This window comes from Sus scrofa, chromosome 2 (assembly GCF_000003025.6).
Source record: "Sus scrofa isolate TJ Tabasco breed Duroc chromosome 2, Sscrofa11.1, whole genome shotgun sequence".
Classification (NCBI taxonomy): domain Eukaryota; kingdom Metazoa; phylum Chordata; class Mammalia; order Artiodactyla; family Suidae; genus Sus; species Sus scrofa.
In genome coordinates this window covers 69,715,366-69,742,284 of record NC_010444.4, presented here as the reverse complement: position 1 = coordinate 69,742,284, position 26,919 = coordinate 69,715,366, and the positions used below count along the sequence as shown (strand labels likewise).

Genomic DNA, 26,919 nt, shown 5'->3' with positions numbered 1-26,919 from the left:
CCACCTCGGGGCGAACCTTCTTTTTCTTTTTCTTCTTCTTCTCCTTGGCGACCTGGGCAGCCTTGTGCTGCCGCACCAGCTCCGTGAGGTTCGCCACATACTCATCCGTCTGCTGCAAGAGGTAGGCCAAGCGCTTGTCCTTCTTCTGGTCGATGAGCTTGCGGTACCCTTCCTCGTCTTCAGCCTGCGGAAGTGTGCAGTTATGGTATGGGCTTGGGAGACTGGCCCCAGGGCAGGCGACTCCGAGTCAAGAAGCCCATGGGGTTGCTGTTAACCAGCAGCCAGACCCGTGTTTGGGGGTTTAGCTCATGCCTGGTGCTGGGCTATATTCACACTTACTGGCTCCCCTTTGGGACTTCTCCGATTCCCCCCCAGAGTCAGGTCCATAGGGACCTGTGAGACAGATACAATCCTGCCAGGAGCCATTTAAAAGTCCTATCCCCTTTGTCCACACACACACTCCTGAATCCCAACCCTTCTCTCTACCTACTCCGAGCTACAGCTCGCCTGCAGACCCTGCAGCAAGCCAATCCCAGCTTTCTAGAATATATAGAATCATGTTGCCTCCCAGCTTATAGCCTCCAGAGGCTCCCCTCATGGTCAGAATTAAATCCAAAGCCCTCCCTATGGCCTGCAAGGACCCATGTGACTGCCTTTAGGACTTTGACCTCATACTTCCCTAGACCATGCTGCTCAGGGGCCACTGGCAGGGCCTTGCTCACGGATTTCTCCCCCCTCTGGTCTCTGTCCCTGACTCCTCTATCACTGGGAGGTGCTTCCTCCGGATCACTGCATTCGTGGGTCACACCCACCCTGCCTATGCCACCAGGTCAAATCCCACCCCTTCAGCCTGCTTCATTCTCTGCAGTGAGCTTTTCACCACCCCAAACACTCTTCTCTGTTTTGCTTGGGCATCTCCTGAGCCAGCAGGACCCCTGCCAGGGCAGGGACTTCGCCATTCTTACTACCAAGGCCCCAGACACACAGCAGTGTCTGTCACCATCTCCCTGATTAGAGAGCCCTCGAGGGCTCATGGTCAGACAGCAAGGGTGGGCGGGAGGTCGGCCTCACACCTTCGGTGGCTCTTCCATCAGAAGGGGCTGCCACCTCCAATTTCCAGAGAGCACAGAGCATCCAGCAAACCTGTGGTCACTGACGGCTGGAGTGGCCCGGCAAAGGTCTGGTGACAGGTCCTTCGGACTCCCAAACCCAAGCCCTCTCTTCCTCTGTCCCACTTCTAACTCTGAGCAGCAAAATACCCCAGCGAAATCCTGGGCAGTCAATCCCCATGCTTGTGAGAGAGAGACACACACACAAAGGAACCCGGGTCACAAAGGCCAATTGTACCATGAGCCTCCGCATTCTCTCCTTCTCGATTCTTTCGTTTTCCTTCTTCTGTTCCCGCTCTGTGTTGGCGTGGTAAGTGGCCACCGCCTTTGTGAGTTTCTGGATTTTGCCTGTGACTGATCTGTGATATTCTTTGAAATCCTTGGCATGCTGAAGAATGCTGTTGAGGTATTCCTGTAGGAAGCACACAATAGAGCAGACTGACTACAGGACAGGAGTCGCTGCATCGAACATCAAAGGTAGCTTGGTGAAAACCCAGAGGGCACAATCTAAACAACACATCGACCCTATGCCCATGAAGTCCAGCATTCTCTGCGTCGGGATAAAACTCCATGCCGGCCTGTGGCGTGAAGGGCCTTCCCTCGTGCACAGTAGATGGGGTAGTCCACAGGGCTTCCACTGGGCTGGGACCACCTGGCACTGTCTGCCAAGTGCTTCCAAACACAACTGCCTGCCAGCCAAATCACTCCACTGCTAGGGATTTATTTCAAGGAAAAGAGCAGAGACTGGCCCCCAAATTCAAGTATAAGAAAGTCTATCCCAATGTTATTTTTAATATTGAAAAGCTGAAAATATACTGCATGTCCCCCAGTAGGAAATGGTTTCATAAATTACTGGATGCTGGACATACTGAGAAGGACTACAATGTAGACACTAAAATCATGCTTCAACAATACTCTAAACAGGTCAACATGTGTATGTTGTTTTAAAAAGTGGCTGCTTAACTTGTGATTACTATATGTAAGAAAAAAGAAGATTGGAATGATATATACCAAAATGTTAACAGAGGCTAACACTGAGCACTGACTTTTTTGTTATCATAAACCGTATCAGTAATAGATACTGATAGGAGAAAACTTCATAAAACATATATCAACAAAATCAACCCAAATCCTATTTGAGGAGAGATTCTGGTTTCCTTTACTGATGTTGTAACAACCTCTGCCAGATCACTCCCTCTGCTTAGGACCCTCCAGGGCTCTCATCTCATTCAGAGTGAAAGCCCAAGTCATCCCCTCGCCCCATGGAAGCCTTGCATGCTCTGCCCATCACCTCCCCCTTCTCCCCACCTCCTGCTCGCCTCCTTGCTCACTCCACTGACTACACTGGATCCTTGCTTTTCACAGAGCAGTGGGACACAACCAGCCCCAGGGCCTTTGCACCTTCCCCTCTATCTGGAAACACACACATCTGGTGGCTCCCTCCCTTGGGCCTCAGAGCTCACCTGCTCAGGGAGGACCTCCCAGACGGACCATCCTCCATCACGCTCTAGCCTCACTTCATGCTTCCTTACACCCTATTAACTTCCAACATGTTATACACGCATCTGATTCTACTATTTGGCTTTGTCCCCTGATGTATTTTTAATGCTCAGAATACTGACATAACAAACGGAAAAGAGACACAGACAGTGTGTTGACAGATAAACCAAGGCTCAGCAGCTTACAAGCTGACACCCTGGACATGTGGGCAGGCTAACGCGCAGCTGCAGGGACCTACCTGGTGCTTCTGCCGGCGCTTTCGCTCCTGCTCAATCTTTTGCTGCTTCTCCAGCTTCTCGGTGATGCGGGCCTCGCGCAGGGACTGCCGCTTGCTACGCTTGTAGGCCTTGGCATTGAGGGCCGTCTCGAGGGCTGTGTCCCTCCGCATGCACACTACCACCTCCTGCCGCAGCTTCAGGAAGGAAGAGGAGAAACTGGTAACGGGTACAACTCCGCGACATCTGAATGACATGCACAATTCCACATGGCAAGCTGGGCAGAAGGCTCCCGCTCCCAGAAGGACCCATGAGCACAAATGTGTGCACGGGGAGGACACATGGTGAGGCCCTCGGGTTGGGAGATGGCTGCTTCTGGACACCCGGCAGAGAACACTCTCACACCTCAGGTCTCCAGTTCTACCCTCCCTCAACCACAATCAAACAAAATTTCTTATTGGTTGTTCAAAAGGAAAGGACCCTCAGCAATAGACCCATCTAAGTTCCCTGCTTCAAGCTGGTCACTGCCGCCTTAAGGAAGACCCACGTCTATTCAGCCTGTGCCTTCACTGAGCAGTTCCTCCACTGGGCAGGATGTGCAGAGGAAGGGGGGGGACAGTGACCTAATGAATGTGGGTGAGCACTGAGGCTTTTAATGGTCAGGGTGCATTTAAAGACCTGAAGCAGTAACATTGACAGAAAGGGCTCTTTTCCTAAAGCATCAGCTGCGCCTGCGCCCACCTGCCTCTGGAAGTTCAGGAGCCTGAGGGCCTTGAGCTCAATGGTCGCTTTGGTTCGCAAATCCCCGGCCAGGGACCCGGGAAGGTTTTCAAGTTCCTGAATTCGGTGTGCGATGCGAGCCTGCAGCCTAGAGTGCAAAGATAGAAAGAAGAGCAGGTGATGGGAGGTCTCACTTGTTTATAAGGAACACACCTCTTCCTTTTCTTTAAAGCCAGAACCTCAGAAGAATCCAACCCTTGAAGGAGGCTGCTACTGGTCACAAGACAGGACATGGCTAAGAAAAGGAGGCCACACAACACAGACTACACACAGGACAGCAGCTGCAGAGGTCTCGGGAGCCACGGCAAACAGGAAACCTGACAGGGCGCAGCAGGCTTCTGCCATTTCAGCAGTGGGAGCCAGGCTCTGGAATCAGGCAGCCAGTGTCTCCATCCCAGCCCTGGGAATCTACTTAGCCCCTGAGCCTCAGTGTCCTTAGGTGTGAAGTGGGGAGACCCTTCATAGCACCCTCCAGGGTTGCTAACTGTAAAAAGAGACTTCAAAAAACCTGTATGGGAAACAGTACACAGGTAAGGATGAGAGCAGGGAGGAGGCATAGACCAGACAGCAAGGTGAAAGGCGCTGGGGGTAAGGAAGCTGAAAGGGTTCACCAAGCGGACATCAGGGATGAGGAAGGGCAAGCAAGGGTCAAGGGGCCACGGGGGCCACGGTCCACTCAGCTACAGGATGGTAGGTGCATGGGAACAGAGACAGGAGGGGAAAGTGGGTGGGTGTACCACCATCTGGACAGGCCATCTTTAAGCCGTCCAGATGGGGAGGTGCCTGGGTATAGGGGCTGGAGCTCCAGGGCACAGCACAGCTGGAGATGCACTCTGGAGACGGTCATTTGGCAAAGCTTTCCTGGTGCATCTGGGGAGTTTATGGTGCACAAGGCACAGCCCCCTCCTCTGATGGAGCCAATATTTATTTACCAAGGGAGGCTAGCCCTGAACAAGTCATAATGGAGAAACAGGCAGTGCAAGGAGCTTGGGAAGTGAAGCTCTGGCACCCCCACAGGGTGGAACAGGGTGATACAGTTCTACTGTGCGCCAGGCATCTCACACAGCACCTGGCGCCCAGGAGGCCTGGGCAAAGCTTGCCAGGTGGCCTTTTGAGTGCGGAGGAGCCAAAAGGTGGATAATACACTGTGCTGGAGAGGAGTGACAGGCACTTTCAATTCCAACAATTATCTGTACAACCTACGTGGAGGGCAGTTTTGCGGAATCTATGGAATGTCTATGTGCATGTAAATCTCCCATACCCAAATGATGCCACTTTTATGAACTTATTCTGACACATGTGCAAACATGTGAAACAAGAGACACATGTGCAAGTGTATCTACTACAGCGTCATTTTAATGAAAGGGTAGAAACTACCTAAGGCCCACTTGGGCAGAAGATTGGCAAATAAGTTACAGTACAGCCACCATGCAAAATGCATCCAGAAAAAAGAAGAGTTCATTTTGTACAAACGGGATAATGGCTAAGATACGTTGCTATGGGAAGGAACAGTGCGCACATCATGTACCATTTGGGGGACCACACAGCCACTGTTTGCCTGTATACACAAAGGATTTCTCAAGAAAGATACACATCAACTCAGGGAATTGAGAGGCTGGGACAGAGGCCTTTAGAACTGAGAACCAACAAGCGCAGGGCTGAGCTGGCTGAGCGGGCGGCACCCTCACCTGTACTCCCGCTCCTGCAGGATCTCCACAGGGTCCAGGCCCCGCGGCTTCTGGATGGGGGTGATCCGGCTCTGCTTCTGGTGGAGTGGCACCATGGGGGCAGGCTGGGCTGGCTGCCCCGGCGACTGTGTCTGGGGCGGCATCACGGGGGAGGCAGCAGGTGGGACAGCAGGGGGTGCAGGAGAGGGGCGACCCGTTGGCTGTGGGGGGATCAGCTTCTGAGGTGTGCTCGTGGGGGCAGCAGCATTCGCCATGGGTCCTTGGGGAGTCAAGAAGCAGGGCACAGCACTGAGTTCTGGGGCAGTTCCTGCTGGATGCTCACTGCCCAGGAGACAAAGTCATCTCCAAGGCTGACGAGGCCTGTGCAGGCTGCATATTCCCCAACCCCCAACCCCTCACTAAGCTGTTACTCTCAGGGGTCTCACTCCCTCCTGCCTCCTCTAGATCTCAGCCTACACAGCCCTTCACAGAAGCCCCCACTGGCCCAAGTGCCGGTCCTGGGTGTGGTCTTGCTCTGCTGTGGCCTCACAGGACCAGCGGCTGCCTGATCTTCATCCACCTCAGCTCCAGCAGAACCCTATTTAAGCAATCAGCACTTCAGTGTCAGGCACTGAACCTCTGGCTCCAAGATGACGGGGAATGAGTCCGTTTTATCTACTGCTTTGACCCAATGGATATGACCCTTAATACTGATGACTACATTTTACACAGAACACGGGAGAGAGAACCCCGCGCCATCCTGCCATCCTACCACGCTGCCGGAGGGCATTCTCCGGAGGGAAGGGTGTCAGCCGTGACCTCCAGGGTCGGGGCACCACGTCCTGCAGCTGGGCCTCTCCATGGTCTCCCACTTGGTCACACAGTGGACTCATCCACTAGTACCCTCCTCTTCTCAGCACATGTTTAGAGACCCCAGAGTTACTATGACCCATGAGACTAGGGAGCAAATATTACAGAGGGGAACCAAACCCAAGCCTTTGGTGAGAACCAAGCAGCCAAGGTGTGTCCTCAGCCCACTCTCTCTGACTGGGCTCATCTCAGGGTTTGTGCAGTGCAAGCTGATACGGGAGTCAGGGCACAGACGTGTCACCAGGACAGAGGGAACTTACCTTCAGGCCAGGGCTTGGGAGGCCCTCCGGGGGGCTGGCCAGGCATCCCAGGGGGCACGCCTGAGGGTCCTGGTGGAGGCATATTGGGCCCTCCCATACCTATGCGCAGGGAAACAAACAAGAGGATAAAATGTGTCCTGTGTTTATATCTGTACCCATCCCCCACCCCCATCAGCCCTGGCTCCAGGGCACACATCTAACAACAAGCCCCTTGTTGTGGGCATCAGGGGAGAAAGGGGGGAGCTGGAGAAACGGCATTTATCATGACAGCAGCCCTGCCTCCCTGAATGCCCAGCTCAAGTGGGAAGCCGATGGGCAGCAGAGCCCAGATCTGTCTGACACTGATGTCAGTTTGCTCTAAGACCCCTCCTCACCCCAAGGGCCATGGGCAGGGGCAGGCCTTACCGTGAGGCCTGCTATAATTTGGAGGTGCTGGTCCCGGACCCGGCCCGGGGCCAGGGCCGGGGCCAGGGCCAGGTCCTGTTGCGGACACGGAGGGTGGAGGTAGTGTTGGCATCTGCTGCTGCATCCCAGGCATCGGCCGCTTTCCCTGGACTGCCATTTGCAGGTGGTCAGGGAGGGGCTGTCCCCGGGCCAGCATCTTGTAGGCCATGATCTGGGCTCTGAGCTGGTGCAGCTGGTTCTGGTTAAATGGGGTAGGGCCCCGGTTCTGTTGTCCCAAAGCCTGGGGGTCGGCACCATCCAGCGGGGCCCCTCCTGGACCAGACGACATCTGTGGGCCTGAGGATGGGCCGCTGGCTGGAACCGGGCTGGAGGCATGCTCAGAGCCGCCCAGGGGCGAGGGGTAACCTGCAGGAAAACACGGATCCAAGCAGTCACTTGGCAGCATATGCCCAGCAATTTTTAAGGCAAAGATGGGAACCTTTTCATGCTATTTACACACCACCCCTACCCCGAGATAGGAAACAGCCAAGTGACTTCATTCTGGTGATTCAAAAAAGAGGCACCTGGAGGGCACACACTCATAGCCTGGTCAGAGGCTGGCTTGGTTTGCCCACCTTTCGGTAACTCGCCAACAATGAAGGCTGAGATGTTACACAGATTCAGGCTTTCTCCGGGCCTGCCCTCCTGCCCCTTGGCTTGGCGAGGCCCAGTCCCCTCACTTCTGCTGCCTGTGGAGCCCCTGAGCTTCCCACCCCATGACAGGAAGCCATCTACCCCATCACTTCTCAAACTTCCCTGTTCAGAAAAACCACCTTGAAGTTCCCGTTGTGGCTCAACGGGTAAAGGACCCGACTAGTATACATGAGGATGCAGGTTCAATCCCTGCACTCACTCAGTGGATTAAGGATCTGGCATTGCTGTAAGCTGCGATGTAGGTTGCAAATGCGGCTTGGATCTGGTATTGCTATGGCCATGGCGGCAGCTGCAGCTCCAATTAGACCCCTTGCCTGGGAACTTTCAACATGCTGCAGGTGAGGCCATAAAAGGGAAAAAAGGAAAAAGAAATAGAAAAGGCACTTGGAGGGCTATTAATGCAGAGCCCTGCCCTCCTGCCGAGATTCTGACTCAACAGGTCTGGAGCAAGGTCCAGACACTTCTAACATGCTCCTGGGTGGTTCTAAGCTGCAAGCCAGAGGAGCCCACCCTGCCCAGCTCTGTCGAACACCCGCACTGAACATGGTTCCGTTCCACCAGTGTTCGCCCTCCTGGGGCTGTTCCAAGACAAGACAGCCTGAACAGGACACCAGCCAAGCCCAAGTTAAACAGCCCTCCATGGCAGGGCTGCCCACTGGGCTCAACTGTCCTGGGTTCTCTGAATCCTTCTATAGGTGACTGGATCAGGAAAATGACCTCAGGACTCCTGGAAGGTGACAAATAAGAGAAAAGAAGAGAAAGGGAACCATACCTTGGGAGTGTTGGTCCATGGGGCTCGGCGGGGGCCCCATCCCTGCGTGGCCCCCTGACCGCATGCCCATCCCCTTCATCTGGTTGTAGCGGGGGTCATCCGACATGCCCTTCTCATGCATGGACTCCATAGGCTAAGAGAGAGGACAACGAGGCAGGATCAGCAAGGGGGTCGGGAAGTGGTGGCACAGAAAAGTGCCGCCTGAGAGAAGCTCAATGTTGCTGAAAATGTCCATCCGAAGTCGTCCCAGCATTTACTGAACATCACCAAGTGGCTCAGCTCTAAGACACAATCCTGACATCTATTTAGGTGTCTGTATGCATGAAATAATGCCCCCAGAGGACCTGCAGCAGACTGGTGGGCTAGAGGCAAGGGGACAGCTGGACTACGACTCCAGGGGGAAGGCAAGGAGACAGTTTCAGATGCCAAAATCTCACAAGGAAAGGACACAAACTGCCCTGGTCAGGAGCAGTTTTAGCCAGGATACCAGGCTCCCTGTTCATCATCACGAGAAGAACTTGTGACCACAAATCTTCGGATCAGGGACCCTCTTGCTTGGGTGAATCAGAGAGACAGAAACTCCTGCCCATGAAAATATAATCAACAATATGTCAAGTGTCTTCACTGATCCAACTGGCCCCCTGCCTGCTAGCTGGGAGGGAGGCTGTCTGCAGCATAGTTCTGTCCCTCCTAAGAGGCGTGATCAGATCCTGGAGGAACGAAAATACACACTTTCCTTCCTGATGCTCAGCACTAAGCACTCCCCCTGTGGAAGAGCCAGGAGAGGGCATGTCTTCTAAGACTCTGTTAACCCGGTTAAGGCAAACATCCCTCTCTGGTCTAACAGGTGGCCCAGCAAAGTTAGCTATGGCCCAGCATGTGCCGTGAGTGGAGGAGAGGGCACAAGGCTGGGAGGATGAAGGGCAGCTTCACAAGAAGGAGAAGCAGGGTGCCCTCGGGATGCTGACCAGACCCCTCTGCTCCTTCTTCCCTGGACTGGTGGAGCTGACTGAAGGGCTCCCCTTCCTGACCCTAAGAGCTTTGTGCAGGTGGGAGTGGGGGAACTATAGGACCTCAGCTCCTAGGCCAGACACATGGCAAGGGTCTGATGGGCGTGTGTCAAGTGTTCAGGAGGAAAAAACAAAATGAGCAGAGAGGGAAAAGGGGACTATGTTGGAGAAGACACTGGCCTAAATCACTGAGTGTATTGTGGGGGGGAGTCACCAAGAGCTTCCCAAGAGAGAAGTGACAAAACAGACACTGTACCAATGACGACAGATGAGGGGAGTGTTTGTCACCTCACTGTGCTAGAGGCCAGAAGGATGAGATTGCTCTGCCACCAACTCACTGAATGACCCTCTAAGAGCCTACTTCCTCATCTGCAAAATGGGTACAATACCCCTCTACACCTGATGGGTTGGAGTGAGGGGATAAGCAAAATCCATGGTACAAATACATGGACAGCCCTGTAGGGAGGACAGATTCTTTGTCCCCAGGCCACACCACTTGCATCGTCTACCTTGATGGCTCCCTTTTTGCCTTTCCCTTTAAATGCTGTACAGAAGAGGATACTTCTTCATTTCCTCCAACCACCTTCCAGGAACACAAAGAAAGAACACCTATTTGTGTTAAAAGAGGTTTTCTTCATCTCACTGGCAAAAGCAAACCTGATAAGCTAAGGTCAGTGGTTACAAAAGCGGTACCTGAGTGCAGGATGGAGCAGGGATACAGGGCACCTGCTGCTGTGCTCTGTGAGCTACTCGAGCACCCTGAGTAGAGGACCATGAGCTGTAAGCCATCTTCTGGGATTCGGACATTCTCATTCATTAATAAAACAGCAGAAGTGAGGGGGACAGGGTGGGACAGCTGCCAGCTAGGGCCAGAGGCCTGGACATGCTGCTCACTCCCATCTCTGGTCATGTGGACCCAGCTGGTTGGAGCAATGAGCCCAAGGCCCCCTACCTTGTGCATCTGGTGCATGTTGTCCTGAGGGTACCCTCCAGGCCCCTGGGTCGGGATGGGGTGTCCTGCTGAGGGAGGCCCCGGGCTGGGCCCCATCATGCTGTGGGCGGAGCCAGGAGAGGGCCCCGGGCTAGGGCCCAACATGGCTCCAGGGGAGGGGCCCGGGCCCGGGGAAGGGCCTGGCCGAGGTGTTCCGCCCAGAGGTGGGTCTGGAGTGGACATCTTCACAGGAGCTGTGGACAGTGGTCTCCTGCTGGAAGAAAGTCCTGGTCAGTGTAAGGGTCATGGCCATCGGCTAGGCAGGTCAGGGCAGGTCAGGCAGGATGACTCAGTCATGTCAGAGCATCAATCTGACAGGGAGCTGGCACCTTTGACACGCACCCCCAGCCACCCAGTCCTTTCTCCTCCACTCCTGCCCGAGGTGATACATCAGGCATCCAAAAGCAGATCAAAGTCTCCTGAGGAAGAGGTGCCAGGAGGTGGGGGCACACAGACCTGGCACCAGGTGATACTGCCTCACTTCCCTTGGTATCTTCCTGATTATAAGGGGAGGGACATCTCAGGGTAGTGCTGACACGCCCTTCACACCACTCTGATGCTTGCCCATCTTCCTATTTATGACAAAAGAGCATGAGTAAGGCTCAAGGCCTTCGCCAGCAACAGCACCTGACTGGACCTTTATAAATTCGACCAAAAAAAATATTCATGGCAAGTAATGTAAGTTTCCACTTAAGGCAGTGAAACCAAGTTTCTTTTAAAATAAATGAATTTATAGTATCCATGAGGATGCAGGTTCGATCCCTGGCCTTGTTCAGTGGGTTAAGGATCAGGTGTTGCCGTGAGCTGCGGTGTAGGTCACTGACGCAGCTCGGATTCCAAGTTGCTGTAGCTGTGGCACGGGTTTGCAGCTGCAGCTCCTATTTGACCCCTAGCATGGGAACTTCCATATGCTGTGGGTGCAGCGCTAAAGAGCCAAAAGAAAGAAAGAAAGAAAGAAACAAAGAAAGAAACAAAAAAAGAAAGAAAAAATTTAAGTTTTTCATAGGTTTATTTAAAGAGAAGTATTATAGAACTCATGGCACTCTGATATCTCAAACACTTCAAAAGTGATATTCAACTGTCCAAAGTTTGACGAATATTGCTGTAAATTAATTTATTTTTTTATTTTTTATTTTTTGTTTTTTTTTAGGGCTGCACCCGCAGCATATGGAAGTTCCCAGGCTAGGGACTGAATTGGAGCTGCAACTGCCGGCCTACACCACAGCCACAGCAATGCAGGATCTAAGCCGTGTCTGTGACCTATACCACAGCTCACTGCAACACCAGATCCTTAACCCACTGAGCAAGGCTAGGGACCAAATCTGCATCCTCATGGATACTAGCTGGGTCTGCAACCTGCTAAGCCACAGCAGGAACTCCAAATGTTGCTGTAAATTAAAAATCGATATCCTGAACCATGACCCAGAACCTCCACAAAATCCAAAAATCAGCTTAAAAAAATAAAAAATTCCAATGACACTGATAAATTACATTTACTGTGACTGGCCTGTGAGCTGATAAATTTTCTAAGTGCTTTCTATAGTACGGGTTCAATTTTCAGGTCGCCCTCAATCTGTTATGTAGTTTCATGGCCTCAAGTAAAATTCTATATAACTTAACCTCTTTCCTGATGATGGAGTAATACATTCTCAGTGCTGAATAGAAAACATTAACAAAATATAGAAACTTAAAATCACCCATCATCCTACCAGCGACAGAGATCAAGTGCTTGCTTGCTGGCCTTGTAGAGAATGAGAAGCAACCCTGCCCTCCTTACCCCTCCCAGCAAAGTGGAGTGATGGGGCATCTGTGGGGAGAGAGGGTTGCTACTGAGACCTTCCTGGACCTGTGAGGATGAAGCCCACTCAGAAGGGAGTGCTGACCTGGGACTGCCGCCTGGACTCCACCAGGCTCCAGTGCTTCTCCTTTGAGGCTACCCTACACATAAAGAGACATTCACTCTACAGAATTACTCAGCAACATGGTAGGCAAGCTTTCTCTTTAGAGAATCATTCATACCTATGACCCTTTTCATCATTTAAGTCTTCAAGATGCAAATTCTAGCAGTTCCACCAAGTTTTGTGGTCCTGATGAAACACAAGCTATTTAAACAGCCCCTTTCTTATTGGCATGTCACAGATCTGCTGTTTCTGTGGACATTTTAGTTTGGGGAATGAACCTCTTTGTCCCTAAACTTTACTGAGCTCTCCTGGTTCTAAGGATAAATCTTGAAAAAGTAGAGGAACATTTTTAATTCTTTTGATTAAAAAAAAAAAGTTTTCAGAGTTCTCTGGTGGCTCAACAGGTTAAGGATCTGAGTTGTCAATGCAACAGCTTGGGCTGCCACTGTGGTGAGGGTTCAGTCCTTGGCCCAGCAACTTCCACATACTGTAGGTGCAGTCAAAGAGTAAATTAATTTTTAAAAAAGTGTTCATTTGAGAAATTATCAAAACCTTGTAAATCAATTATACATCAATAAAACAAGAAAAAATAAAAAATAAACAAAAGACCATTAAAAAAAAAACCTGTTCATTTGAAAGGTGGGGTTATTTTCCTGGATAATAGGTCAAAAGCCCAAATTTCTTCATTTCAGCTTCATGACTAAATTACTGGAAGACAGAGGATCAGAAATCTCAGCAGGGCAGGGACCAGTGGTGGTCACACCCACCTGCCTATGAACAGACCCAATTTGATGAGAAAACATTCCTCCATCCTTCCAGCATCCCCAATTTTCTCTGAAGCTCAAGGAACCTCAGTGCTGGATCTATTCCCACCTTATAGGAATACTGGAGAATCTGTCTGTTCATAATTCCTTCCCCACAAATCCAAAATCCAGTAAGCTTAGGGGGAAAACAAAAATCAAACTTAAAAAAAAATTGAGACATATATCTGGATGCAAAATTTGACCTGATTCAAAATGACCTGGGAAACTATACTCAGAAAGCTATAAGACACTGAAGAAAGAAACTGAAGATAACATAAACAGATAGAATGATATACCATATTCCTAGATTGGAAGGCTTAATATTATCAAAATGGCCATACTACCCAAAGCAATCTACAGATTCAATGCAAAACCTATCGAAATACCCATGGCATTTTTCACAGAACTAGAATAAATAATTCTAAAATTTGTATGGAAACACAAAAGACTCTGAATAACCAAAGCAATCCTGAGAAAAAAGAACAGAGCTGGAGGTATCATGGTCCCTGACATCAGACTATATTACAAAGCTACAGTAACCAAAATAGTATGGTACTGGCAGAGAAATAAACACATGTATCAATGGAACATAAATAAAGCCATGCACTTACAGTTAGTTAATCTATGACAAAGGAGACAAGAATATACGATAGAGAAAAGATTCACACACCCCAATGTTCACAGCAGTATCATTATTTTTTGGTCACACCTGTGGCATGCAGAAATTCTCAGGCCAAGGACTGAATCTGAGCCACAGCAGTGACAATGCTGAACCCCCAACCACTGGGCCACTAGAGAACTCCCACAGCAGTATTACTTACAATTGCCAAGATACAGAAGCAACCTAAGTATCCATTAACAAATGAATGGTTAAAGATGTGGTATATATATATATACAATGGAATAATACTCAGCCATTAAAAAGAATGAAATTTTGCCATTATCAACAACATGGATAGACCTAGAGGATATCATGCTTAGTGAAATAAGTCAGAGAAAGACAAATACTCTATGTTATCACTTACATAGAGGAATCTAAAAAATAAAAGAATGAAACAAAAACAGAAACAGACTCCCAGCTATATAGAGCAAGCCAGTGGTTACCAGCAGGAAGAAGGATGGAGGAAGGGGCATAGAGGATAAGGAGGAACAAATTGCTATGTAAAAATGAATAAGCTACAAGGATATATAGTACAGTGCAAGGAAGACAGCCAATATTTTATAACTCTAAATGGAGTATAATCTATGAAAAATTGAAGCACCATGTTATACACCTGAAATTAATATAATATTGTAAAGCAACTGTACCTCAATTAAAAAAAAAACCTGACCTGATTCAGCTCTGTATGAATATTCACACATCGTGCCACAGAAACAGAATTCTGCCTGCTCTGCCACTTGGCAGCAGTCTGTGCCCTCTATCACCTTTGTTAAAATAATGATTCTGGAGTCAGAAACCTCTAACACAGGGGTTTGTCTATGGGCAGGATGCACCGCAGTCCTGGTGGGAAGCCGAGTGATACAGACATGGTTGTGGCTGGGTTGAGAACAATGATTCCTTCTGGCTCCCTTCTAGGCCATCTGTGTCCACGGGCCCTCTCTTGGGCCCCCAGAGCACTGCTGTGAGGTGGGAGAAGGGGCAATAGTCCTGCACCTCCTTAAGGGGCCTGTGGCATCCAGCAAGCAGCTCATGGTTTCTTTCTCACCTGGAAGTCTCTACTCTAGGTCAAGCCAACTGAAGCTGAAAGCAAAATAAAACCCACCCCATCTCCATACCTAAAGGCAGACAAGCCCGATGTGCCTCTGGAATGACAGCTCTTCTCAAAGCAGTTTACCGTGAACATTAGCCCTTCACTCTTCTTCCCATCAAAGCACGTGGCACCTCTAGAACTAACTGTCTCCTCTTGCAGCAGCGCTAACATCATCGGTGACACACAGCAGCTCACAAAAGACAATGAAGAGCATCGAATAAGACCTTCGTGCCCACGTATGGCAATGTTCACCTTTGAGAAGCACAGAGTTTCACAACATGCTTTTTAAATGGCTTTTGCTTCAAAAAGCTGCCACCTCTGAAGGGTCAGGCTGCAATGAAATAGCTATGTGGTCAGAGCCACCACCAGCAAACTCATTTCTGGACTCAAAGTTCAGACACATATGGGGAGCGGCAGTAAAGGAGATCAAAAGCGTCTCAAACGGCAAAGCAGGTAGGGTTCCGTCAAAAGCCCCACCAGGAGCTGCTGCCACCTGTGGGCAGACCTACACCATCAGAAAGCAGAGACCAAGAAAATGGAAGCTAGGAGTGGCTCCCGAGTCCTCAGTGTAGTACTGAGGAGGGGCATTTTGTTTATTTGCTTGTCCTAAGCTCTGGCATATCTAAGATAACCTAACCCTAGGCACACAGCTGCATGAATCTTAGATCAGAAAAAGCACTTCCAACATTCCAGAAGGGGCCCATGGCCCCTTGCCAGCCACGACCACCCTTGCAACAGACCTTCTTTTCTAACTCTCTCACTGTAGGTTTGTTTCACCTGCTACTGAATCTGAAAACAGGGTAATGCACTTTACTTCTGCTCATCATTAGGTCACCCACACTGTTGGGATGGCCATCAATTCTTCTTTATTTGCCCATCCTCTTGTTCATGGCATTGTGCTCCCAGGTTCTGACTAGCACACATAAAGCTGCTGTAAACAATGGGTCAGAAGAAGAGCTGGAGTCACAAAGCCAAGGCCACCGTAAAGTGGCCTCTGCCACCTGCCAATCGCATGACACTGGATTCTTTGATCCTGTTTCCTTCTCAGCGGAGATCAGTTCCTCCTTCAGGGGTCACCAGCTGCATCACAGAAGCTAACACATGCAAGGCACACACAGGCAGCAAGTGCTACCACACTGCTGGTGAAATTAAAGGCCCCCCACATAAGTCGCTTACGGCTGGTCACTACCGTCCTAAAAGCATCACTCAGGTTAAATCCTGAGATCCTCCTTTCCTCACACAGAGATGAGTAAACTGAGTCATGTGTTAAGTAACCACTCTGGAGGACTTGCTTCCAAAGCTTAGCCTCCCCGCAGAACAAACTTCAATTAACGCTGCCATCCCACAGTGCTCAGGACAACAGACTTGCGTCCCCCCTCAGGAAGCAGAGGCTGCACAAAGCAGCTCTGCTGACATGGAGGAGCAGCCGCTGCCTAAAGGCCAGCACAGCCTTGAGTAAATGAAGGCCAGTTGTCAAAACTGACAAGCAGCTAGACGGACAATCAACAGACAGGACTTTTTTTTTTTTGCTTTATAGGGCTGTACCCACGGCATGTGGAGGTTCCCATGCTAGGGGTCTAATCAGAGCTACAGCTGCCGGCCTACACCACAGCCACAACAACGCAGGATCCTTAACCCACTGAGCAAGGCCAGGGATCAAACCCACAACCTCATGGCTCCTAGTCAGGTTCATTTCCTCTGTGCCACGATGGGAACGCCTGGATTTTTTTTTTTTTTTTAATAACTGTACCTTAGGGAAGTTCCCACTGTGGCACAGTGGAAACGAATCCAACTAATATCCATAAGGATGCGGGGTCAATCCCTGGCCTCACTCAGTGGGTCAGGGATCTGGTGTTTCTGTAGCTGTGGTGTAGGCCAGCAGCTGTAGCTCCAATTCAACCCCTAGCCTGGGAACTTCCACATGCCCTAAAAAGCCAAAAAACAAACACGAAAACCCACAAATAGCTGCACCTTCGGCACATGGACGTTCCCAGGCCAGGGATTGAATTTGAGACACAGCCACAACCTACACTGAAGCCGCAGCTGTGGCAACACGGGATCCTCCTGCGCCTGGCCAGGAATTAAACCCGCATCTCTGTCACAGCCCAAGCTGTTACAAGTAAGGTTCTTAACACACTGAACCACAGTTGGAACTCCAATAGGCAGGATTTGAGCTACTGCAAACTCTGCCTTGCCCTCTTGGTCTCCACTGGACAAAGCTGGTGTTCTCAGCCACCATCAAGATCCTTTTGGCCAGCCAACCTTTCCCTAGGGGTAAGGGTGGGCCTTGGCCTGCTGAGAGCCAGAGAGGGTGTGGGCAGGGTACCAATGTGCTTTGGTATGGGGTGGGGGGGCAGATGAGCTCAGCCAGGAATTTCAGAAGAGGGGTAAGATCTCAGGCAAGAACACCCCTTTTCCCTCATCACCAAACACCCCTGCTAAGACTTCACAATTTCAGTCAAGCGCCCCCGCCCCCGCCCCGCTCTGGTACTCCTTAAGGCTTCTTCAGAGGGTTTCAGGTGGCTCCTGGTGCTGCCTGGACTCTGGCAACAAGTCCCTTTCTGACAAGTCACATGGTGTCTGGGCTGGGAAAGGGAGGAAGACTGTGCAACACAGAAATCCATCTCAAACCAGACAGACATCTCAAATCTAAGCAGATGAGAAAAGCAAAGGAAAAGAGGAAGCAGGGGCCAAATTCCAAAGCCACTAGCACATGTGTCTGGAAGCCTAATCAGGATGTATGTGGCCCAGGGAGCAGGTGTGGTTGGGGGCTCCGCAAGGAGGGAATGGAACCTGGGATTCCGGGCAGGTAGCCCAAAGGAATGTGATGGAAAAATAAAAGAACTCTGGGGCCAGAATCTTTTTCTTGGTGAAAACTAAGACCTTCAGGAGGCTGTGAGGTGAAAACTGATTCCCAAGTTCCTGGGGCTAAAGGGTCTGGAAGGGATTCTGCCAAGTATTGTCAATTTCTCTGAGAAAGCATCCCCCCCTCCCCAACCTGCCCCTGCAACTGCTAAACAATCAGAACTGCCCACAAACCATGCTATTAGAAGTCAGAGCATCATTAAAAATGAATGAGGTAGCTCTGTGCATACAGACAGACACTTAGGATGGTCCAAAATGAACCAGAAGAAGATATGGTCAAAGTTAGGGGCACTTGGCCCGAGCCCCATTTTGCTAAGAATAACAGTGTCTGCGTGTTAACTGGAGCATAGAAGCCAGCCCAAAGAAAACATGCCTCAAACTGCTGTCAGCAGCAGCCAGTGGCTCTCTCTGGAGGCGTGTGATGGGGAACTTACACTTTCTACATCACAGATTTCTGGGGCTTTTTCTTTTGTGTTCGTTTTAATCACCTATTACTTCTGTAAACAGATTTTTTTAAAAAAAATGCTTTTTAAGGAAAAAACAAGAAACCTAGGTAAGAAAAAATATCTGGGAAAGAAACACCCAGAAAAGATGCCCAGGAAGTGCCTCTGTGGGAAATAAATGAGGACGATGAAAGGATTTGGGGACTGTGTTACTTTCTGCTTTGCCAAAATCACTGTCAATGTTCAACATGTGGAACCAGACTGCCTGAGGATCAGAGGTCTGTTTCTTCTTTCATAACACCCTTAGCGTTTCTCTTATAAATAAAAAAGGACCATGGTGACCGGCCACTGTGGCAGGAAGGGCTGATAATAGGCAATCAGGACCCTCTGAAATCTATGTGCTGAGATTATGGGTTGACTTTTTAATTTTTTTCCCCCATCTTGCCTAAAAACCAGCATTATACTTAAGTTTGGCCCCAGGATAGCGGCTACTTTGTTTTTAGGGCGTGAAGAAATTTGTTCCAAGACACATTTCAGCAGCAGCTACATAGTAGTCAAGTCATGACCCTGCACTCAGATGGTTCAGGACAGGATAGCTTCAGCAAAGCCAGCCCCATTTGTTACATTCAAACTACAAAATGAGACTCTCCCCCCCTACACACACACACACACACACACACACACACACACACACACTCATGCACACTCTCTCTCTCTCCCTCTCTCCACAACTAAGAAACCCCCCCTACACACACACACACACACACACTCATGCACACACTCATGCACTCTCTCCCTCTCTCCACAACTAAGAAAACCCTCCCAAAGCTGGCTGTTCTGTGGAATTTTCCTTGCAATATAATTAAGTAGCAAAACCTTGCCCTACATTTAACAGGGAATACATTTCAGAAACTAAAAAAACATGTCAGGATGATAAATTACAATGTTTTCTCAGTTCTACCTAAAAGGTAGATATGCCAAATTATTCCCAAGTATTATTTTTAGCACTCAGAATTATACATCATTTTATTCATTGGAATCCTCTCCCCCGCCCTTTTTAAATATTTCATTCATGTGAAAACCACTGAAGAGCACCTTCCCATCTATAACATGGCAGATGACAACCAGACCAGTCCTCTGCCCTCGGGAGGCCAAGCTCTAATCCAGCAGGGAGATAAAGCGTCTACACTTGAGTATACAAATACTACCCTACCTACCCAGGTGTTTTTCAAACTCTTAATCATGACCCAGAGTCCACTGTGACCTGTTTAAAACACACATTAGGTCACCATAACAAGTTTTACAATTCTGTCCTGACCCTGCTCCCCGTGAAACCCGGGTAGACTCTCTTCCTTTTCTCTGCTAAGGCTGACCAAGCCCCACTGTATGGAGGTCAGAGCACAACACTGGGACTTTTGTGGTGCCTGATATACACTCAACACTGAGCATGATGTGTGACTGGTGGAGAGGGCAGGGGAGAAGTCCCCCAAAACAGTGTTGGTCAAAGCACAAGAGCGGCCACGAGGGGGCAAAAGGAGTGGCACCTGTACCTGCCAAGTGTCACTTGAGACAGGCCCTCCAGTCACCACAAATACTGACCAACAACCAACTCTGTGCTGAAGTGGGTTCCAGGCATTGGGCATTCAGCAGAGTCCCTGCCTGGTGGGACTAACAACTGAGTGACAGAAACAACCACACAAATAAACATGACACAATGTCACACACTGGGAAGTGCTATGAATAATTAAGGGTTAACAGTGAAGCTGAAGGGAGGCGCTCTCTCTCAATCATAGTGGCGAGGGATGGTCTCAATGATGGGGACACATCTGAGCAGAGATCTGAAGTAAAACGGGAGCCAGTGGCACAGACAGGCGGAGGGACCAACACATGCAAAGGCCGTGGGGTAGGACTCTGACGGGAGAGAGCAGAAGAGAGGGGTATGGAGGCAGATGAGGTCAGAGCTGAGTGGAGAGGGCAGATCACAAGCCTGAGGGCAGTGGTGAGGAAGCAGAAGTCTACTCTAGGTGCAATGGGAAACCACTGGAATGTTCTGAGCAAGGCAGTGACACGGTCTGAAGATGGTTTTAGAAGGTTTCTCTCGACAGGCTGAAGGAATGGATGTGAGGGTAAGAGAATGAAGGGATAAAGATGACCAAGGTAACCAGCAGGGCCTCAGCTGACATACGCCATTTGAAATAGAAAAGGTGTCCCTTCCTTGAGGGAGACCAGCCCTGAAACCAGGATAAGCAAAGCCCGGCCAGGATGAATTTCAGCCCCATCTTGCATCCCTTCATTCACTACTGGTGACCATAGGTGCCAAGTGGAGACTATGGGAGGGTCAAGGGGTTTTAAATTCAGAGAGGTTGTTTGCCAAGTCATGTAGGGAATAGAGTCCTGCCTACCTCAAGTCTGTCTGACTCCAATGTCTGAGTAACTGATTGAGGCAGAGGATCAGAAGCTTTCAGAGGGGGAGAGCCTGGAAGAGCACCAAGTGCAGTAAAGAGAAGCACTCCAAAGGCAGGAGCCTCCAAGGGGGTGTTCCAAGGAGGCGGTCAGGGGCACTGAGCAAGCGAGCTATCCAGGTTGTGATCGGATGCAGCACTCGGCCGTCACCAGTGCCAGATGCCGTTCCCAGGGCACTTCCAGGGGCTTCCTGTGCTTCAGCGTCCCCCTTAGGACAAGGAGACATCCATCGTGCCACCTGATGGAGACTTTGGGGGCAAATCAGGGTGGTACACATCAAACCCTGCCCCCTCAAGTCTCTCACTGTAACAGGTGAAAGAGCAACTGCCACTTGGCCACCTGCTTCCTGAACCAGCAGGGCGAGACCTACCAGTGAAAGGAGAACTTAAACCACCCCAAGGAGCCATGTTAAAGCCCATCCTCCTCATCACTCTTGTACTACTGGCGAACTTCACACTGAATGAAACTCAGACTGTTCCCAGTGACAAGTGTTCCAATGCACAAATGAAGACATGGCCCTTTAGCAAAGTAACAACAGTCTCAAAATGACACTCTGGAAACCAGACTGGGTTTCCAGAAAGGAGTAGGTTTATGCTGTGCTACTTGTTTTCAAAAGAAAGCTCTTTCTCTGAGGGAACTGGATACACCATCTCTTTCCTTTCCTCTGCCGTGTGAAATCCACTCTCCCAAGAAACCCAGCTACCCCCGGTACTTCCCTTAAGGCCCTTTCATGTACAGGAAGGTGAGTGGAGTGTGACCTTCTCAGGCAGGTTGACTCCATGTCCTACAAAATTTGCATCAGCAGCGTGTAGCTAACAGAAAACTCTTGAGATATCGCTGATCATATCAACGAGCTTAATACTTCTTAGGGATGACACCTGTAAGGTCGACAGCCATGGCAGCTCCACCTGGCCTCAACTCAATTCTGATGTATTCACCCCCAGACATTTCTCCCCCAATATTCCCACAGCTATTATTTCCCTTTTACAGTAGGTTTTGCCCATGCTTTTAATTTAAAAAAAGAAAAAAAAAAAAAACTTTAATTCTCCCTTCAGTGTTCCCATCAGTGTTGCAAGTTATGAGATGTGGGAAATGAAAAATGAGCATTTGATGTTTTTCAAAACCCATGCCACCACACTTCCCTCTTTCCAATGCCGTATGGTGAAATTGCAGAGCATACAATTTTTTTTTTTTTCCTTTTTCACTGCACTCGCAGCACATGAAGTTCCCAGCCAGGGACTGAGTGCGAGCCAGAGCTGCAACCTACGTACACCACAGCTGCAGCAATGCCAGATCCTTAACCCACTGTGCCATAGCTGGAACTCTGAGCATACAACTTGTAAACTAGTAAGGAGAAAATGAAGGACATAATTCCTTTGCTACCACTGTGAAAAAAAAAAATAACTATTACAATGGGGCAAAAATATAGTCTGTATTTCGACCCACTAGAATGTTGTAGGAATCCTAATAAATGACAACTACAAACTGTTCAGCCCTTTGTGCCAGGCACTGCCCTAAGCACAGTATGTTTGTCGTCTGTCATTTTGCTGTCATTTAGTCCTTGCAACAATCCTACAAGCTGGGTACTATTACTGCCCCCAAATGAGGGACAGGGCCCTTGTCTGCCTGTTTCAGGTTGAACCCCCAGCCATTTCACTACATGAATGTGGAATGCGTGGCTGGGCTACTTCTAGTACAACTCAAGGGAGCACCATTCATGTTGTGTTCTATGGTACATGTGAGTGCCCTCTGTGCCATGGCAGCCCTGATGACTGAGGACTTACAAAGCGCCAGGCACTGTCACCCCTATTTCCTTGAGGCACCAAGAGGGAAGCAGCAAAGCTAGGCGTCAGACCTGGATGTTTGACTGGAGAGCTCTGGACCTCAGTTTCTCCACTGGCAAAATCTTCTCACCAGACATTCACCCAACACACCCAGTCCCTCCCCGTCTCCCACATCACAAAGAGCTAGGACATGGAGCTGGTGTGGGGTTACAACCCAACGTTTGAGGACCCACAAGAGGTAAAAAAGGTAAATAAATAAATATGTGTTCCTGTTGAAGTGCTTTTCACTGACAACAAATTTGGAGACCACTGCACTGCCCCCCCGCTAAAGCTCTGGTGAGGTCAGCTCACAACCACCCCTGGGCTCAAAAACCTTCAAGATCACCATCTCCTGACGGGTTGGACACAAAATGATTTTAAGTGGCATGTGGAGCAATGTTTATTATTGTCACAATTATGTATGCATTGATTTTAAAGAAAATTAGGAAAATATATATAACCAGCACATCAAACCCGGGATTTCTGGAATACAGAATGACTCTAAATTATGTTTTCAGTTTTTTTATACAGCTAATTTACATATATATAAATAATATAAACACCAATAAGTTGAGGGCTCATTACATGTCAGGCTCTGCAGATGGTAAGCCACTTCCCACACTGTCTTTTGAACTCTCACAATAACTCTCTGAGGTGACACCACTATCGTACCTGTTTCACAAGAGGGGAGTCTACTGTTAAGTGTCTTGCTTGAGGTCAAACTAGGATTAAGAGATGGGTATAAATCCAGGAGGTCTGATTCCAGAACTAGCTCTCCACACCACCACCTCATATTAACCACAGCCCTACATCTTCATTTTTGGGGGAATGAGGTTTGGGAAACAATGGCCTAGAAAGTTAAAACAACAACAAAAACCCTCCAACAACTAACATTTATCGCCTACAACCCACTTTCAGTCGTGGGCCAAGCACTTCACACACAGCTTCACTCAATCCTCCTGAACACCCTCCTCTTCATCCACAAATGGCTGCTAAGGGCCTACTACGTGCTTCAGGAGATCAGGGAGACAGAGCTGTGAGAGCTCTGATGGCCCTTGGAAAAGAATAGATGTGTAATTACAAACCCAGATAACTGCTACACAAGAAAGGATCAAGGTGATGTGAGAATAGCAGAGGGGAGCAATGACTGGTCCCAGATGGTCAAATGCAACCTGGACATCCTCCCTGATCCTCAGTAAAGGCTCCTCTTCCACGCAACCTCCCTAATCTCTGACTCCCATCACTGGGCATCCATCCACTGTGTTCCTCTCACATGACAGGCCAAGGGGAGTAGTCCCCACATTTACCACCTGTTCCCCTACAAGGCTGGAGAGGCTCCCAAGGCATCCAACCTCCAATCATCTAACACCCAGTAGGGACTCAACAAACTTTTGTTTAACAATAAAGGAGGAGATTGGACTGAACAACAAAATAGTGCTTCCCTCTAACCAGGAACCATTTTATTGGCTTTCACCAACTCCATTTGTGGCATTATTGCCATTTCACAAATGAGGAAACTAAGAGGTTCAGAAAAATTAAGTTATTTGCCTAAGGTCACATAGCTAAGTAACCAGCAACGCCAGAAATCAAACCCAACTCCAGTCTGTCAATTGAAAGTGAAAACTTACTTCAAATTCCTAGGAAGTGGTTCTAACATTATTCCCTACTTTACCTAAGGATTCACTGGGGGTGGGGGCGTGGGGTGGCTACCTAGGCTAGTCTTCAAGATCGGCACAAAACACCTTCTCCTTAAAGATCCACATCTTAAATAAAAGCGTTAATCTGGAAAATCAATTGCGAGGAAGGGAAAAGGATGGAAAACTAAAACAAAGCTTTCAACAGCAGTTCTCCCGGTCCTTCCCGACTAGCTGCGGATCCTCCGATTTAAGGCAAACATTCTGGAGTCACTACTTTACAAGGGGCTGAAAGAGTTATTTACCTTGCCTTGAAAACCTAAAATTGACTTTTTAAAAATGAAATTTTAGGTCATCTAAACCAATTGTGCTGCTAATGTTCATGTCCAGGCGACGCTGGACATATCTGGGGGTTTTCCTACTGAGCGATGACCGCAGCCTTGTTAAAAGGCAACAATCGAGTCGGACCCGTTACAACGTAGCCAGAATAGCCCGGACGCCTGGCTATTGTTATAGCCGCAGCTGAGACCGCGATGGGGGCCGGGCCCGTGGCCCGCCGACTGGGCGAAGAGCTTTGTCCGGCGACCCCGGCGAGAGCGCGCGCGAGGGGCGCGCGGCCTCCACGCGGCCCGGGCCCCCACCCCACCCGCCGCGGATACTGTAGCCGCCGCGGCCTCGATGCACTGTGGCCTTCCCCGCGCGCGCGGTGCAGGCCAGGCGTCTTGACCCTCGGGCGCCGCCGTACCCCGGCCCTGCTCCGGGCGCCGGCGGCCCCCTCCCCCCTCGGAACCCCGGCTCCATTCAAACCGTCCTCCCAAGCCCCGCGCCGCGCTCCCCCCGCGATCTGCGTTCCTTACCGGGAGTCGCCGGTGCCGTCGCCTTCCTGGCGCCGCCCCCGCCCCTCCGCGCGAGGCCGGGGGCAGAATGGGCGTCTCGCCTCTTCTCACGAAACAAAGAAGCCGCCGCTGCCGCCGCCAAGCGAGGGTAAGCCTCGCGCGCGCGCCCGCCGGCCTCGGCCGCCCCCCCCACGCCACCCGCGCCCCCGCTGCGCGCGCACTCGTCACCTCCCCTCCCCCCCACCACTAAGCGCCTCTCCCGCTTCCGCCGCCCGCCCGGTCTCGTGCGCGTGCCCGCCCGCCCTTCCGCTCCTAGAGCGCGTGCGTGTCGGCCGCGGGGGTGGGGTGGGGAGGGGGCGGGGCCAGAGAGAGCTAGCGCCCCGGACGCACCTCCCTACTTTGTGCGGGACGCGCCTGCGCTTGCGCATGGGGGTGGTTCTTCGCCTTCCGCACGTCGTGCGTCGCCACTGCTCCGAGCATGCGCAGAGCGGGCGCCACTGCGGCGGCGGTAGTGGTGGTGGTAGTGATGGTGGTGGTGGGTGGCTGGGGGATGGGACTGGATGGCGGCAGGGTCTTTGGGGAAGGGGTGGCAGAGGGGCCCTGAGACCGGGAAGTGAGGATGCAAGGCAGTGCTTGAGGGGAAGAGGCGGGGAGGCTGGGCCAGAGATGAGCAGAGCCGGCCTCCGGGTCAAGGGCGAACTTAGGAACCGTTTTCATCCTTGGTAGGGGGGATGTGGTGCCCTTTGGGCAGTCTGACGGGTACGGACTGTGGCTGTCTTTTGTGCAGAGCCTATGTAAGGCTATTAATTAGCAGATATTTATTGATTTGCTGTTGAGTTGCGGCACCGGACATAAAATTTCAGCTGCTGTGGCTCTCATGATCTAATGGGGGAGGCAGGCGCGAGGCAAGAGAACCAAGTAAAATATAAAATACACTGTGTTGAAATGGAGACATGAAAAGTGGTGGAAATTTTAAAGCGGCAGCTAGGGAAGGCCGCGTTGGGAAGACATTTGAGTCCAGTAGTAAAAGCAGTGAGGGAGAGAGCCTTGTTAGAAGTATGAAGGCCTAGAGCTTGTAGGCGGCTTCCTCTATGTTTTTAAAGTATCTCCAGCCCCACCTCATTTAGCCCCACAACTGAGCAAATGCTCCCCAAAGTCAAGTCCCACAGCCTGTGACTGTCCCTATCCCTGCTTCTCCCAGGCCCACTCTTCCTCATTTTTCAGGTCTCAGTTGACTTACCACCTCCACCAGTCTTGCCTCCTCTTTGATCACTGCCTCCATTCCCTTTCCTTCACATTTCTTGGGTACCTTTTTAAGTTTTTTTATTATAGTTGATTTATAATATCCTGTCAGTTTCTGCTGTACAGCATCCTTCTCTTCAATTTAAATGGCATGATGTTGTCAATTTTAGTCCCTAGTGAATACCCAGCATCTACTGTAGTGTGCCACCCCCACCCCCCCACAAGACAGTTTAAAAAATTTTTTTAGGGAGTTCCCATCGTGGCTCATCAGTAACGAATCTGACTGGCATCCATGAGGATGAAGGTTCGATCCCTGGCCTTGTTCAGTGAGTTAAGGATCCTGCATTGCTGAGCTATAGTGCAGGTCACAGACACAGCTTGGATCCTGTGTTGCTGTGGTGTAGGCCAACAGCTACAGCTCTGATTCCATGCCTAGTCTGAAAACATCCATATACTGTGGGTGTGGCCCTAAAAAAAAAAAAATTTTTTTTTTTTAGGCGTTCAAGTTGTGGCTCACTGGGTTAAGAACCAGACATAGTATCTATGAGATGCAGGTTCTATCCCTGGCCTTGCCAGTGGTTTAAGGGTCCTGCATTGCTCCAAGCTGAGCTATGGTATAGGTCATATATGCAGCTCAGATCTGGTGTTGGCATGACTGTGGCATAAGCCTCAGCTGCAGCTCCATTTCACCCCCTAGCCCAGGAGCTCTAAAAAGAAAAAAAAAATTTTTTTTATTATTGAAAGGTTAACGGAGAATGTCTCTTGAGAGTGTATTTTTTGTGTCAGGTCTTTGGGTCATTCCAAGCCCAAAGTGAGTCCCTCGCAGCAAAGAGCAGCAGTTGAGATCTCCAGCTCACATCAAAAAGACCTGGGTTGAAAACTTGAC

The 26,919-nt window shown here is 50.0% G+C and overlaps 1 protein-coding gene and 1 long non-coding RNA gene across 26 annotated transcripts in view; one reads left to right on the top strand and one right to left on the bottom strand.

Annotated features, from left to right (window-relative positions):
* The window catches only part of SMARCA4 (SWI/SNF related, matrix associated, actin dependent regulator of chromatin, subfamily a, member 4), a 93,127-nt gene extending 68,017 nt beyond the window's left edge, over positions 1-25,110 (bottom strand). For 13 of the 25 annotated variants that reach the window (XM_021083834.1, XM_021083835.1, XM_021083838.1 and 10 more), the window contains exons 1-10: positions 24,813-25,082; positions 10,234-10,483; positions 8,272-8,404; positions 6,807-7,211; positions 6,402-6,500; positions 5,293-5,551; positions 3,566-3,692; positions 2,848-3,021; positions 1,348-1,521; positions 5-184 (exon numbers count right to left, since the gene is read on the bottom strand). In XM_021083834.1, the coding sequence (XP_020939493.1) occupies positions 5-184; positions 1,348-1,521; positions 2,848-3,021; positions 3,566-3,692; positions 5,293-5,551; positions 6,402-6,500; positions 6,807-7,211; positions 8,272-8,404; positions 10,234-10,455 (1,773 nt within the window). In that variant the 5' untranslated portion in view covers positions 10,456-10,483; positions 24,813-25,082. Of the gene's footprint in view, positions 1-4; positions 185-1,347; positions 1,522-2,847; positions 3,022-3,565; positions 3,693-5,292; positions 5,552-6,401; positions 6,501-6,806; positions 7,212-8,271; positions 8,405-10,233; positions 10,487-24,812 lie in introns of all 25 variants that reach the window. The other 12 variants (XM_021083842.1, XM_021083844.1, XM_021083850.1 and 9 more) reach the window with 7 other exon arrangements.
* LOC110259342 overlaps positions 16,477-26,919 on the top strand; it is a 64,423-nt gene continuing 53,980 nt past the window's right edge. Inside the window, exon 1 of the long non-coding RNA XR_002341646.1 lies at positions 16,477-24,939. This is a non-coding gene — a long non-coding RNA (uncharacterized LOC110259342). The remainder of the gene's footprint in view (positions 24,940-26,919) is intronic.